The 16,313-nt window shown below is 40.9% G+C and overlaps 1 protein-coding gene across 2 annotated transcripts; it reads left to right on the forward strand.

The window, feature by feature from the left end:
* The first annotated feature begins 6,494 nt into the window (after window positions 1-6,494).
* On the forward strand, window positions 6,495-11,757 carry LOC144492310 (tyrosine-protein phosphatase non-receptor type substrate 1-like). Of its 2 annotated transcripts, none has more exons than XM_078210301.1 (5): window positions 6,495-6,611; window positions 6,822-7,136; window positions 7,973-8,278; window positions 9,197-9,308; window positions 11,271-11,757. In XM_078210301.1, exons 1-4 carry the CDS (start codon window positions 6,557-6,559, stop codon window positions 9,304-9,306), a joined length of 786 nt encoding a protein of 261 aa, XP_078066427.1. In that variant the 5' UTR covers window positions 6,495-6,556; the 3' UTR covers window positions 9,307-9,308; window positions 11,271-11,757. The 2 variants fall into 2 exon arrangements, with proteins under 2 accessions (XP_078066427.1, XP_078066428.1); XM_078210302.1 differs by having other exon boundaries at window positions 6,524-6,611; window positions 6,825-7,136.
* Window positions 11,758-16,313: the final 4,556 nt, after the last annotated feature.

A 16,313-nucleotide genomic window follows, 5' to 3' on the forward strand; every position in this document is an offset into this window, starting at 1 on the left:
TTAAACTTGTATCCTAAAGATAGATTAGAGAATTTAAATTGCATTGGATGCACTGAAAATGATTATGTACTCTGCACCAAAAGTGATATTTGCATTTTTGTCAACCTTGCTCATTTCGAAATAACTTCCATCGATTGTGAAATACTTTAGGGATAAGAATTTTAGGGTTAACTAATAAAAATGGTTTTGAACAGAAAACTTAGATAAATAATATTGAAACTCATATGATTCCGTTTTGGAGCATGGCAAAGGAATGTTACAAAAAAATCTGTCAAGCATTATAGGAGTACAAAATAATAGCAAATGCATCCACTCCAATACTTTTCCTCACATGGGTCCAACAGAAATATGCATCTACACGTCATTTAAACTACACTATTGCTGGTGATTTGAGTTGTACTATTGAGTCTACTTATAACATCATTTCAGTCTCCAGATAATTCAATTCTAGATCATAATAAATCGCAGAATTCCTAAAACGTAGAGCAGTGAAGGTGGGCATTATGTTCAACTATTCGACACTGAAATATATTTTCCGTTGGTAACTCGTCCCATCCTTGCTCATCCAACTCTTTCAGTGTAACCACATATACCCTTCTACTCTGCAATTAGGCAAATTCAAAGTTGTTTTGTGAACGGAACCATATCTGATGACTTTTTGAGTTTTTGGAGGAAGTAGAAGCGACATGGACAAAGAGGAACTTGTAGATGTGTTCTACTGAAATTTCCAGAAGACATTCGACTCGGTGCCACATCAAAGGTTACTACAAAAAACAAAGAGATCATAGTGTAAGGGGTATTATGTTAACATCTATCAATGATTGACCAATAATCGGAAGCAGAGAGTAGGCATAAATGGCTCATTGTCCGCCCTGCAAAATGTGGCAAGTAGAGTGTAAAGGGATCAATGTTGGTGTCTCACCAATTCGCAGCTTATTGCAGTGACTTGACTGAAGTGATGGTTCCTAGATTTGTTGAAAATGAAAAGAGTGGTAGGAACGTAAGTTCTGAACAGACGTTAGGAATCTGCTAAGGGATATAAGTAGGTTAAGTAAGTGGGTAAAAAAAAACTGGCAAATGGTGTATAATGTGAGAAAATGTGAAATTGTCCACTTTGGCAGAAACTATGAAAAAAAACAGAGATTAAGGAGGTAAGTAAATTTTTCACCTTTATTGCAACTGGAACACAATATAAATGTAGCGATGAATTCCTGCAGCTCTCTACAGTGTTGTTGAGCCTACACCTGGGCTTTTGTGTAGAGTTTTCGTCTCCATAATTTAGAAACCATTAAATAGCTTATAAGTAGCTCAGGCAAGATTCACTCAACTGACATCTGAGGTGGGAGAAGTGGGTATCTTATGAGAAATAGTTGACCAAGCTGATCCTTCATTCATTGGAGTTTACACGATTGAGAGATGATCTCATTTAAGCATACAAGATCCTGCGTGCAGATTCCAGGGTGAAGATTCAAAAGCTGCTTTCCCTTGTGAGAGAAAATGCAACTCGTGGACAGAAATTTGCAAAACTAATTCTTCCATTTCAGATGGAGATGACAAGTTTCATTTTTCTCTCTTGAAGTGTTGTGAGTCTTTTCCAGAGAGAGGTAGATAAAAGGTCTTTGAACATTTTAAGGCAGAAGTAGATATGGAACTGAGGCCCCAGTCACATCATCCTATTCAGTGGCCGAACAGCGAGTGGGAACGAATTTGTGAACCTGCTCCCAATTCGTATATTCGTATCAACGAGTGGGAAGAGCTTAGCCTTCTTCCGTTGGCGAAGGAACAGAAAATACATTTCTGAAACTTTGGCTAAAGAGCAGAAGACCGTCATTCCGTGTTAGAGAGATCAATGTTCGACTCGGGTCAGCTACCTCATCACACTGCTGGACCGGCAAACCATTCCCAATTGTTAAGAGTCGCAGGGACTTCCTGTCCATTTGGCTTATGCGACATATCTATCTGCTGCTCTTAAACCAACCCGCGTTGTGGGTAATTATATCAACCTGAGGAGGAACGTTCTTCTGAGGAAAGATGGTCGCAAACATGTTGAAATAATACCAGCAGTTACAGATTAAGGCAGAATAATAAGGCGGTTGCTGTGGAGGCCAAACAACGTCTCGTGGGTGCCTAGTTTACAGAATCCCTACAGCGCAGAAGGGGGCCAGTCAGTCAATCGAGTCTGCGCTTCGAAAGAGATTTTTTACGCAGAACCCCGTCCTATTCCCGTAACACCCGCGCATTTGCCATGTCTGATCCACCTAACCTTCACGTCTTTGGACAATAAGGGGCAATTTGCCATGGCAATCCACCTAACCTGTGGGAGGAAACCAGAGAAGCCGGAAGAAACCTGCGCAGACACCACGAAAACGTGCAAACTCCACACCGGCAATTACCGAAGGGAAGAATCGATCCTATCCGCAGTGCTAACCATTATGCCACAGTGAAGCTGCGTTCGCAATTTCTGACGTTTATAACGTCGTAGAACCACAGAGAGCAATGGAACATCTAATCAGAAAGAAGGTTGTACTTCATAACCACAAGGACAATGTGGTTGTCTCTCCCACCGATACTGTCATGAGGAAACGCATTTCTGACATGGAGAATGATGACTATGCGGCCCATTGGGCTTTGCCTTCGGGCAAATTTTCCAACAATTTGTTCTAGACTCATTCTGATCGAAATGTCCCTGCAACGGACCTTAGGCCAGTTGTTCTACCATTTTATAGTTCCACACGTCCTTTAATATCGAAGGAACGTGGCATTTTCCAAGTCATGCCAACTGAACCACAAAAACTTTAAACGATCATGTTGAGGGCATAGCAATGTTCTTAACTGCTCAATTTAAATAACTGGAACAAAAATTAGCTCATCCTGGCAATTAATAATTCAATCGTGTCATGATGCTCTTCAGTATTGTAAATTTGATTTTAAAAAATGATCGTAATACGATGCCTTTCCTTGGCATGGTATAATTTTCTTAAACTGTGAATGCGGACGCAAGATACATGTTTAGTTTCTGTGCGATTTCCTTACTTTCATTTGCAATTTCACAGTCATCAGTTAGCATGCAAAAAAAACCAAATTAGTCATTCGCATCCACTACCCTCTAATATATTTGCACAAGTTCGTTTATGTTGACTTTATAAACTCTTGCATTTTTTAACATGCCTACCTTATCACCGTTTGAGATTCTTAATTAACCCTATTCCAACATTTTGAAATTAGTTTTTTTCCCTTTAATGCCGGCAGCAATTTTTAAGTTGAGAATAGCTATCTTCATGTATCGATTTGTTTTGCACGAGCTATCAAATGTCCTATTCCTGCTCCAAATTGTATTCATGCTTTTATGGTCAATGGATTCAACCAGATGAATTCGGAAACAGTCTTTCGATAGGCTTAAGATATTCGCAACATTTTTAATTGATCATAGGATTTTCGACATACACTTGACAAAGTCGATATCTTGTACCATTGTTTCTTTCCAAAAATGCAAGCACCTCTTTACCGATTCATAATTTCTTAACCTCAGCTGATGACCTTGGGAAACCAGCGGTATATTGACAGGATATTTGCCTACGCAACATTCTTTTTCAAAATTCAGTCAAATCAAGCCACAGAGTAAATCATGTGGCATAAATAAGGTTGAGACAAATGTCGCTCACCATTTGTGAAAATCGGACCGCCGTTTCCGCCGAAGCACAGTTAAAGTCACGAATTTGCCGTCCAACAGACCATACTTTCAAAATTTACGCAAATATGTATCATTGTTGGTCTTTCGACTCATATACCATTAGCAACATTACGTTGCTGAGTTTACTTGATATATTGAAATTGAATTCAGCACGAAAGAAATAGGATTTATCTATTTTAGTGCTCGTGCTATTTAAGTGGCGTCGTAAATCTCAAACTACCAACCGAATGCTGCAAATGATTTTTGTATGTGTCAAAGATTGATTTTCAGATTCGAATTACTGTCATCCACACTATTCACAATATCCGGTGTCCAATGTAACGCTTCATTCAAGCTTGTTTTGTAGCACATCATAAAATCCCCGTTACCGTCCGCAACACCTATAACAGTACTGATCACAGACATTGACGAAGTGGAAATTGTGCAGCTTTCTGCCCTCTGCAACACATGTTCTAATTGAAATGCAGCGGAAAAGTTGCTGCACCAGTTTTCCATTGCGTTAATGCAGGCAAAGCGGGACTGTTGCAAAGGATTTCCAATGTGTGCAGTAGCCTATCAGGACAAAGTTGTTTTATTGTCTGACTCTTTAACCTGTTTGACATTAGGTTGAAATCTCCTGTCAACGTTAAAAACATTATGGGCCACCTTCGTCACCTAAGCGCTTTCCCATGGATTTTCAACAGAAATTTGCAAAAAAAACCTATTGCAATTTACAGCGCAAATGAAGTGCAGGGGTCTATATTCTATACCTTGAGACCTATGTAAGCAATTAACAGTCGTATGTCCTTAAACAAAAAATGTTCGAATATTTTATATCTCCAACAATAACTAAAACTTCAAAGAATTAGCCTCCCCAAACTACAAATTCAGTGCCAGAGAGTTTGTTTATCAGTAAGATTTAACAAAACGCGTTTACGGTGTATTTTTATCGGTATTGACAAGATCCATTTTTTCCTGGTGAGATTATTTAGTATAAATGAGATAGTAGAACACAAAGAACAAAGAACAAAGAACAATACAGCACAGGAACAGGCCCTTCGGCCCTCCAAGCCCGCGCCGCTCCCCGGTCCAGGATTGAATCCTGAATCCAGGATCCCCGCCCAATTTTCCAGCCTATCTACATCCTAATATCCTATCCACCGAGCTGTCCCTCACAGCTACGATGCTTTGTTCATCACAACCTATTAACTCACCCCCATCCCCCCCATTCCAGACCATGTGATCTCCAGGGAGAGGCGAAAACCCAGAGTGAAAACCCCAGGGCCAATATGGGGAAAAAAAATCTGGGAAATACCTCTCCGACCCCCTGAGGCGATCGAAACGAGTCCAGGAGATCACACTGGCCCTGATCGGAAAATGCTTCCCAACCCTATTCATTTCCACTTCCATGAACACCATATGAATTCCCTGCCCCCGAGACAGGTTCCCAACTATCCGCAGTCTCGCTCTGTACTGGCACCAGCAAGATGATCATAGAATGAAGCCTTGAAACGAGAAACAAAGAACAATTAGCCCGCGCCGCTCCCTGGTCCAAACTAGACCACTCTTTTGTATCCCTCCATTCCCACCCCGTTCATATAGCTGTCTAGATAAGTCTTAAACGTTCCCAGTGTGTCCGCCTCCACCACCTTGCCCGGCAACACATTCCAGGTCCCCACGATCCTCTGTGTAAAATATGTCCTTCTGATATCTGTGTTAAACCTCCCCCCCTTCACCTTGAACCTATGACCCCTCGTGAACGTCACCACCGACCCGGGGAAAAGCTTCCCACCGTTCACCCTATCTATGCCTTTCATAATTTTATACACCTCTATTAAGTCTCCCCTCATCCTCCGTCTTTCCAAGGAGAACAACCCCAGTTTCCCCAATCTCTCCTCATAACCAAGCCCCTCCATACCAGGCAAAAAAACACCCATCACACAATGTTATATACTCGAATAGAATGAGTCAGCCGCCAAGATTCTATCGTCAAGTAACGTTTGGAGGAGCAATGCAACCCGGAGAGCAACTACTTGTGAACGAGACGTAATGGATGGTGTACCAGAGGGATCTATGCTGGAAGCTCAACTGTTTACAATTCATATAAATGATTATAAGGAGTGACTGAAAGGATTTTTCAAATTTGCTGGTGATCAACCATGATTTTATGAAATGGCCGAAAGGCTCTAAGGGACTGAATGATCTGCTCCTACTCCTTGTTCACATGTTATTCATTTGCGAAATTAGCCCTGAGGTGTGTTCGGCGAAAGTTTATGGCTATTTTGAGGTATATGATTGTGGGATAAAAGCCTTACTGATATGTACATTGCAGAACTTCAGCCCATTAGCACACTAAGTAATATAGCATCATAATTCTCTGGCATATTATCTGTTTGTTGACCCTGTCTTTACAAGAAGTAGCGATGCAACAATGAGGTACAACTGACCCAATGTTGCCCACAGAGATTTGCAGAGCGACTCAGTGTATATTTCCACCAATTAAGTTCATTTTGCAGCGTTGCCCACTTACCCGGGAATCTGTGGAGTTTGCGAAAGGGCAAGTAACAATGAAGTTCAGCAATGTTTGCAACATTGCTTTCATCAGTTAAAAATGCGCCGGCTATTTTTTAAATTTAGTGTGTTGTCAATTTCTGCAGCAAATCAAGTTATTTGTTTTTGTCTTCCGATCGGTACATATGTATTACGAACTATTCGATGTTGCAAGTACCTTGAAGCAAAATATCTCATTTCCGAAAACAGAATGACCGGATGATAAACGTCACTGTGACGGCTTCCATATTAAAGGAAATTAAACGTGCATTTGTTTGACGAAGCTGGGAAATTCCGTCGCATTCAGCAAGTGAATGGTAGAACAGCTTGATCACAATGTTGAATAATAAGTTGGTCCTGTGTTTCACTATCGTGGGGATAATTCATGGAGGTACCTGCTTCTTTTCTGTCTTGTGTCTCTCAACATAAACTTAAATATTGTTTCTTTCACAGATATGAACATATATCTACATTGAACTTTCGTAATCATTCTCCATCCTCTATACCCCCTCCCCCTACCCCTACCCTACCACGAAACATTCCGCAAACCCCTTGAGATTTATAAAGTCAATTTTACAGTATTTATAATTAATTGTTTCAGCAGGTACTTCAATTCGAGTAATTCAACTTCCTGAAAGTCTGACAAAAATCCAAGGCACAACTGTCACTTTTCATTGTTCTGTACCGTACCCTCCAGACGACTCGAATGTGACCTTCAACTGGTTGAAAGAAGGCGAAAGTCAATATCTGAGTACAGCCGCCGATCACCGAAAGGTTTTCGGCTCCAAAACCACATTCAGTGGCTTTCTTCGCATCACCAATGTAAGCTTTCAGGATGCTGGAGTATATTACTGCTCGGTGCAACAACGTGGCTACATAACTGGAAACACGATTGGATCTAATTTAACTGTATGGGGTGAGTATCGAGATTTTGCAGAATGCATTATGTGATTGCGACTTATAAAACAGACCAAACATCAGATAATAATTGCAATTATTAGATCAAATCATTATATCCACGGGACATTGGAAGATTTAAGAATTAACAATAGAAAGCACGAGCCATTTCATTTAGACATTCAATTGCCTGAAAGGGTAAACAAAAACGTCGTCCAGGATTTTGGAAAAATGAAGAAATTACAGAAAATGCTGCAATTGGTTATCAGAACTGGCAGCATCTGTCGAGGGATGATCAGAGCTTCGAGTTTGTCAGAACTGCCAAAATAGCCATTAGATTATCATCTGAAATCGCGTGCAAGATTTCCTATCGTAGTGAGATATCCCAGCAACGTCCAGCGAACCGACAACAAGGCCGGTAATACAATACCTGAAGCTAGCAATAACACATTCAATTTTTCAGTTAAATATTAACTACTGAGATTGCTACAAATATCGATCGCGACCATTTTCTCTACAATGTAACTTGCAGAACTGTGATATTCGTGACTGTTGCTCTGTTTGTAACAGTCAGAAACGTGTGCAGAAAGAAATTCCATTCCAACAGTCTCGAAAACTGAAAATGTCCTCGTTTGCAATATCGCCAGAAATTAAATCAGTTCTTCTCGTCCGATCCACACATAGGTTCTATTTTTAATTTCTTTAGAATCATTAAGATTCGTAGGAATATGACATGTTCCATACATCATGTGTGATCACAAGCACTCGGTAATAATCGTTTGTAAACTTTTTTAAAAATAAGCTCTGATGTGACATCAGAGTGTCATAGATTTTATTTTATGTTCTGTTTTATAGCACCTCCAAGCCAAGTGCAAATTCTCCCCAGTGATCCTCGAAGCGATTCATCCGTATCCCTTGTGTGTCAGGCGACCGCATTTTACCCTGAAATTATTGCACTCGAATGGTATAAAGGTGATATCGAAATTTCAACTGGGGTGTCTGTCTTAAAACAGCAAAACTCAGACGGATTGTACGAAGCTCGCAGCTTTTGGGAAGAGTCGCAGCCTGCTCCGATTGGAAGTGTTTACAGCTGTCTGGTCTCTCATGTTACATTGGAAACTCCATTAGTTGTTACGCATGTCATTACATATTCTAACGCAGGTACATATCTAACAAGACAACCGAGATAGTCAACTGTCATTAATACCTTACCGGTCAGAAAGGACAACCACTTAAATCAATACAAAGTACAATACACTCTCAATCTTAACCAAAAGTTCTGCGCATATATATAGAACAGCAATCCTTGACTCCGTTTTAAACGGTCTTTATTTGCATATTTTTATAAATTTAATATTATGTGGCTGGATTTTTAGACACAACGGTGTGGTTGGGATTGGTGCAGGGAATGATTGTCGCATTTATCATAGAACAACAGCGAACTGGCAGCCCACACTTAATGTTATTTTTATTTGACTGTAATCTCTTCAATATAAAGAGGGCACCACAATTTAAGGACGGTGTCCATGTCTTAAAGTGGTTGCACAGTGGTAAATAGAATGGTGTCAGAACTGAAGATTTCAACGACATACAGAAATTAGATAAACTACGATTTCCCCCAGTTAATCGAGCAGCCTATGTTGAGGCTTCAAATAATTAAAGAAAAACATGAGAAATTACAATAAGCATTACCCAGTGACAGAATAAATTGTAATCGGAAGATACCGATCTAAGATCATTGATAAATGACCCACAGGCGTCAGAAGACGGGAGGGGGGGGGGGGTGGTTCGTGGGGGGGGGGGGGGGGAGAGAATGGAGGGGGGGGGGGACGTTGGTGAGAGGAATGGTGATGGTATGCATCGAATTGTTATAAAACAGAACACTCCGCCTGAAGAGTCATCGGAGCCGGTGAATATATGGCTCTAACATGAAAGAAAACCAGAGATAATAAGTTCGCTAAACTTGCCTGTTAAATGTGCAATTATAGAAAGCACGATTGAAGGTGAAAATATGTTTGCTTTGTGAGCGGTCAATGCACTTCATAATATTTGATCTTTTCTTGAATATTAATTTTGTAGACAGTCAATTCTCCCGTCTTCTGCTGATTTCTGGATGTATTGGATATGGTCTGATATGCCTACTCTTCAGTTTCTTAATTTGGAAGCGACGCCAATTAAAGGATTTGTAGAGGTAAGCTAAATTAAACGCCATAAGTGATCGTATGAGTTACGTCTGTTGTTGTTATACGTTGACTGGATGTAAACGTAGCTGGAAAAGCGAGCATTTTTCATTCCAATGTACACGGTTGATTTCAACACAGTGCCCTTGAAAGGATATAGGCCTCGTTTGAGAAGGAACCACAAGACCATAAGAAATACGAATAGCAATAGGCCTTATGGCCCATACAGCCTGCCCTACCAGTCAATGGGATCATTGCTGATCCAACATTCCTCACGCCCACTTTCCTTCCCTATCCACTTAACCTTTGATTCGCTTACTGATCAAAAATCTATCTATCGCAGCCTCAAGTATGCACAAGAACTCTGCCCTGATACCTCTCTGTGGCAAGGAGTTCCAAAGAATTACAACCCTCGAAAAGAAGAAACTCCTCCTCATCTAAGTCTGAAATTGGCGCCCCTTTATTCTGAGACTATGCCCCCTGGTCGTAGCCTCTTCCGTGAGGGAAGAAATCTTCCCAGAATTAACCCTGTCAAGCCACGAAAGAATCATATATGTTTCAGTGAGAGCACCTCTCATTCTTCTAAATTCCAATGAGTAGAGTCCAACATTTTTTTTAAACTTTCCTCTTAAGGCAATCGCTCCATATCGGGGATCATCCTAGTAAACATTCCATGAATTGCCTCCAATTAAATAACATATTTCCTTCAAAAAGCAGACCAAAGCTGCTCGCTGTACTTCAGATGCGGTCTCAGCTGTGCAGTTGCAGCAAGGCAGCGACATATCTTCGCCTTAAATTGTATAACAAAAATGTACGACATCTTCAGGACAAGAAAAAGTGATAGTATTTCAATTGGTCCCACATAAAATGCAATCACGATTCATGCCTCACATCTGCTGGTGAGAATACCTATAATCTCTCTCTCTCTCTTTCTCCCTCCTTTCATGATATATGTTTTATAATCTGAAACAAATATATTATCGTTGAGTTCTGAATCAGTGCTGGTTTTTCTTAATTGAATCAAAGAAACTGTGCGATATTTTACAGCTATACAATGGCTAGTTCGAAATGTATAAGAAGCCACATCTTTTGATTTTGAGGATCTAATTCTAAAGTTTACAAATAAAAAGTTCTTGTGACTCTAAGTATAAGGCAATGGTTCCATCGTCCAATTAGAACCACGAACACGTAATTCCTACAAAGATATAATTGGCTAAAATACATCATTCAGTCGCTGTTGAAAAAAATACAGAATGAATGGGAAGTTGTTTCTGGTGGAACAAGAATAATCCTGAATAATTGCACTCCGTCTGAAAGATGCTATACCTTGTGGATCAAGCGTGTTTGAGTCTATCAAACTTTCACATTGATGATATAACTTCGCATTTGTGCATTGTGAGCTCAACTAATAAATATGAGTTAGTGCCCTTGCACAGAACAGGTTGTATTATACGTTACCCTATGTGTTTTCTTTTCAAACAGATACGTGCAGCGTAGGAGGCTGAGGGGTGATCTTATAGAGTTCTATAAAATAAGGAGGGGCACAGAACAAGTAGATAGTCAATATATTTTCCCAAAGGCAGGGGAGTCTAAAACTAGAGGGCATAGGGTTAAGGTGAGAGGGGAGAGATACAAAAGTGTCCAGAGGGGCAATTTTTCACACAGCGGGTGGTGAGTGTCTGGAACAAGCTGCCAGAGGTAGTAGTAGAGGCGGGTACAATTTTGACTTTTACAAAGCATTTAGATAGTTGCATGGGTATGATGGGTATAGAGGGATATGGGCCAAATGCGGGCAATTTGGATTAGCTTAGGGTTTAAAAAAAAGGGCGGCATGGACAAGTTGGGCCGAAGGGCCTGTTTCCCTGCTGTAAACCTCTATGACTCTATACATGGTTGAAGATGTTAACATTGTCATTTGTGCTTCATCTTTTCCTACAATACTACAAATACTAAACAGGTTTCCTTTTTTACAGACTGTACAAGGAGCGGGTCTGCCATTTACTAGCTCGGTGAAATCTGTAAATCACAAAAGCAACAGCAAGAATATGGAAAAACACGGACTTTAGAAAATCAGCAGGTGGTGGCAACAGTTCTTCGAAAGAAAATATTAGCTAAGCCATGTTATAATTACTGAACTAACAATTATCTCCATTATGAATATTGTCGGGAGTCGACTGCTGTACACATTCAGCATATACAGCCTTAAAAATAATAATATCATTCCGTAGCATCAAATTAAGGAAAGCGCCTTCATTTTGAGGAAGGATAGTCATTTTTATCATAGTTATTATCGATATTAGGAGTCTCGCATCGTTGAGCAAATGGGCATAAGAAGGAATATAAGAACTGCACTTAACAGGAATAACGACCTGCTGTGTCACTAAATTATACCCCAGTTGATATGTACCTTAGCTCCGTCTGCATATTTTGACTCTCTAACCATAAATCTAATTGATTGACAAAATACAATTTTGGCTTTCAAAATTTCAAGTAATTTAGCTTTAACGGGATTTGCAGGAAGTGTGTTCAATTACATCGCATCAACACATGTTTTCATGTTCGGTTCTTTCAACAGCACCCGTTATGAAATTGTGTTAGCTCCAAACCCACAGTGCTGAATCTCCACTGCATCTCATTTAGGACCAATGGTTTATTCATGATGAGCATTGGTCGAATTATGTGCCGTGATCCAATTGTTTAACGAGCGTTCGGTGCAATAGTGTTTTAACTTTCACCAGATTAAGCCTCAACCCTCGTGAGGTAGAGGACAAGATTCAATTGCATTTTGAATGCCGGCATTCAGCTGCGTGCAGGATTAAAGTGATGTATGCATTCAAACGCCAGATCTAAGAGGTTCAAAGCGGATGACTTCACTTCAATCTCCATGTTCCTCAGTTTTGTCCAATCTCTTTTATATGTCGCTTTCAAATTGCCTTCTTGAATTTCTTATTAAGATCTACGTGTGTCTGGCTAGGCTCGCTTTCATTGTCCATCCCTAACTGCGCTTCAGGAGGGTATGATGAGGTCCCCACTTGAACCTTTGCAGTCCATGTGTAGATACAGTGCCTGCTAACGTGTGCATGGTTCACGGTTAGCCAATTAGTGTGGCGCAGAAAGTTCCCGATTGCTCTATGTATGTACACACACGCACACACACACACTCACATGCACACGCACACACAGGGACACACAAACAAAACACATGCATGCATGCACACAGACACACACACATACACTCACACACATGCACACATACACATGCACAAGCACACATAGGCACACATGTACACATACATATAAACGTTCACATACATACACAAACGCATACACAGACACACTCACATACACATACACTCATACTCTTACATACACGCACACACACATGCACACACACACACCAATGCACAAGCACACACACACATGCACACTCACACATATATGCACACAAATACAAACACGCACACACAGACAAACACACACACACATGAACACACACACATACACATGCACACAGACACACACACGCCCACAAACACACACATGCACACGCATGCACACACACAGATATAAACACGTATGCACACACACACATACACAGACATGCACACACGCACAAGTACACACACATACACTCATGCGCACACACACACAAATGCACACATACTCACACACATGAACACACAAACATATTCACTCACACACGTGCACACTTGCACACACACAAACACAGATGCACACACGCGCACAAAGGCACACTCGGACACACAAACACAGGCAAACACGCACGCGCACACACACATACATACATGCACAGACATACATACGCACACATACACACAAACAAACACGCTCACGCGTACAGACGGACACACGTAAACGCACAATACAAGTGGATCCCTTGAAGAGTATAGAGGTTGTAGGAATAGAGTTAGAGAGAAATCTGGACGGTAAAAAGAGGACATGAGGTTGGTTTGGCAGATAAGGCAAAGGACAATCCAAAGAGCGTCTGCAAATACATAAAGGGCAAAAGAGTAACTCGAGAGAGTTAGTAAGGCCTCTTAAGGATCAACAAGGTCATCTATGTGCAAATCCACAAAAGGTAGTTGAGAACCTAAATGAAAGTTTAGCATCGGTATATACTGTTGAGAAAGGCATGGATGTAATGGAACTTGGGAAAATAAATTGTGATGTCTTGACGGGTGTACATAGTACAGAGAAGGAGGTGCTGGAAGTTCTAAAGCGCATCAAGGTAGATAAATGCTGGGGACCTGATGAAATGTATCACAGGACATTGTGGGAGGCTAGGGAGGTAATTGTGTGTCCCCTAGCAGAGATATTTAAATCATCGACAGCGACAGGTGGAGTGAAGATTGGAGAGGAGCAAATGTTGTGCCTTTGTTTAAGAAAGGTTGCAGGAAAAAGTCTGGGAACTATAGACCGGTGAGCATAACGTCTGCAGTGGTTAAGATGTTAGAAAGTATTCTGGGAGACAGTATCTACAGGCATTTAGAGAGGCAAGCACTGTTTAGGTTGTCAGCATGGCTTTGTGAGTGGAGAATCTTGTCTCACAAATTTGATTGAGTTTTTTGAAGGGATAACCAAGAAGGTATGAGGGCAGTGCAGTTCAAGTTGTATATATGGACTTCAGACTTTGACAAGGTACCGTGTGTTCATTTGTTGCATAAGGTTAAATCTCACAGGATCCAGGATGAGGTAACCAATTGGATAGAAAATTGGCTTGACAACGGGAGATAGAGTGTGGTTGTAAAGGGTTGTTTTTCAAACTGGAGGCCTGTGGCCAGCGGTGTGCCTCAGGGATCAGTGCTGGGTCCACTGTTAATTCTTATTTATATTAATGATTTTGATGAGAGTTTAGGAGGCATGGTTAACAAGTTTGCAGATAACACCATGATTGGTGGCATGGTGGACAGTGAAGAAGGTTATCTAGGATTGTAAAGGGATCTTGATCAATTGGGCAAGTGGGCGGATGAATGGCAGATGGAGTTTGATTTGGATAAATGTGAGGTGATGCATTTTGGTTGCTCGAATCGTCGTACCACTGATTCAGTTCGTGGTAGGGCGTTGGGGAGAGTTATAGAACAAATGAATCTAGGAATGCAGGTTCATAGCTCCTTGAAAGTGGAGTCACAGGTGGACAGGGTGGTGAAGACGTCATTCAGCATGCTTGCTTTCATTGGTCACAATATTGAACATAGGGATTGGGACGTCTGGTTGAAGTTGTACAATACATTGGTAAGGCCACCCTTGAAATACTGAGTGCAGCTCTGGTCACCCTATTGTTGAAAGGATATTAAATTAAAAAGAGTGCTGAAAAGATTTACTAGGATGCTACCGGGACTTGATGGTTTGACTTATAAGGAGAGGTTGGATAAACTGGGACTTTTTCCCTGGGACATAGGAGACTTAGGAGTGATCTTATTGAGGTCTATAAAATAATGAGGGGCATTGATAAGGTAGATAGTCAACATCTTTTCCCAAAAGTAGGGGAGCATCAAACTAGAGAGAATAGGTTTAAGCTGAGAGGAGTCCGGAGGAGCATTTTTTTCAGTCAGAGAATGGTGAGTGTCTGGAATGAGCTGCCAGAGGCAGTAGTAGAGGCGGGTACAATTTTGTCTTTTAAAAAGTATTTAGACAGTTACATGGGTAAGATGGGTATAGAGGAGGGGTGTGGGCCAAGTGCGAGCAATTGTGCAAGCTTAGTGATAAAAACTGGGCGGCATGGACAAGTTGGGCCGAAGAGCCTGTTTCCAATGCTCTAAACATCTTTGATTCTCAGACTCTATGACTCTATGTCCTAATTCATAAAAATAGCAAAATATTCGCGTTTGTACAGATTCGCAAGGGGCACACACCACTGGTCACAACACGGTGCCTAAATTGTCTTGCCTAAACTTTGTTTCCTACATTGAAAGGAATTCTCTCTCCAGGGCAGTTTGTTGCCTTACTGCTTTGTTTGAAACGATATCTTATTTGAAAGCGTGTCGAATGTCTTCTGGGAATCCATATAAAACACATTCACAAACATGCCATTCTCTAATAATTCACATAATATAAAGTATAATCGTCAGTTGCTGCTACTACTGCAAAAAATAATTACATTTCGATCATCACCGATTCATGTCAGTCTAAATATTCTATAAGTTTGACTTACTATTTGCACTTCTGTTTCTAAATTAATGTGAATTAGTGAGAATCATTAATTGAGTTGCATTGTGTTAAATCTGCACAATAACAAATGCTAAACTGGGGTTGTTCTCCCTGGAAAGACGGAGAATGAGGGGAGATCTAATAGAGGTGTACACGATTATGAAGTGGATAGATAGCGTGAACTGTGGGAAGCTTTTCCCAGATCAGAAGTGACGATCACGAGGAGTCACGGGCTCAAGGTGAGAGGGGCGAAGTATAATTCAGATATTAGAGGGATGTTTTTTACACAGAGGGTGGTGGGGGCCTGGAATGCGCTGCCAAGTAGGGTGGTGGAGGCAGACACGCTGACATCGTTTAAGACTTACCTGGATAGTCACATGAGCAGCCTGGGAATGGAGGGATACAAACGATTGGTCTAGTTGGACCAAGGAGCGGCACAGGCTTGGAGGGCCGAAGAGCCTGTTTCCTGTGCTGTACTGTTCTTTGTTCTTTGTACTTTCCACGCTTAAAATAATATTTAGTAATCCTTCGTAAAATAAGCTTTGACAAAATGTGATATTACTTTGTTTTACTGATCTTTGCAATCAGTTCACAATATCATTTTAATTTCTGCCACTGTTGAAAAGCGTTTCACAATTAAGTAAAAGAAGCTTCCAAAATAACTTAATCGCAGTTACATATCGAACTTGGATCTATATTGGATCTGGTGCTGGGAAATGAGCCAGACCAGGTGCTAGACTTGGAAGTTGGTGTGCATTTTGGTGATAGTGACCACAATTCGGTTACGTTCACCTTAGTGATGGAAAGGGATAGGCATGAACCTCGGGCCAGTGGTTTTAGCTGGGGGA

The sequence above is a fragment of the Mustelus asterias genome, chromosome 4, assembly GCF_964213995.1.
Source record: "Mustelus asterias chromosome 4, sMusAst1.hap1.1, whole genome shotgun sequence".
NCBI lineage: Eukaryota > Metazoa > Chordata > Chondrichthyes > Carcharhiniformes > Triakidae > Mustelus > Mustelus asterias.

What these genes read in the sequence shown, in the direction of transcription:
- LOC144492310 (XM_078210301.1), top strand. Translation starts at nt 6,557, where the DNA reads ATGTTGAATAATAAGTTGGTCCTGTGTTTCACTATCGTGGGGATAATT. An exon ending in ATCTAATTTAACTGTATGGG is followed by an intron (nt 7,137 to 7,972) that starts GTGAGTATCGAG and finishes TCTGTTTTATAG; the next exon opens with CACCTCCAAGCCAAGTGCAA. An exon ending in CATTACATATTCTAACGCAG is followed by an intron (nt 8,279 to 9,196) that starts GTACATATCTAA and finishes TTAATTTTGTAG; the next exon opens with ACAGTCAATTCTCCCGTCTT.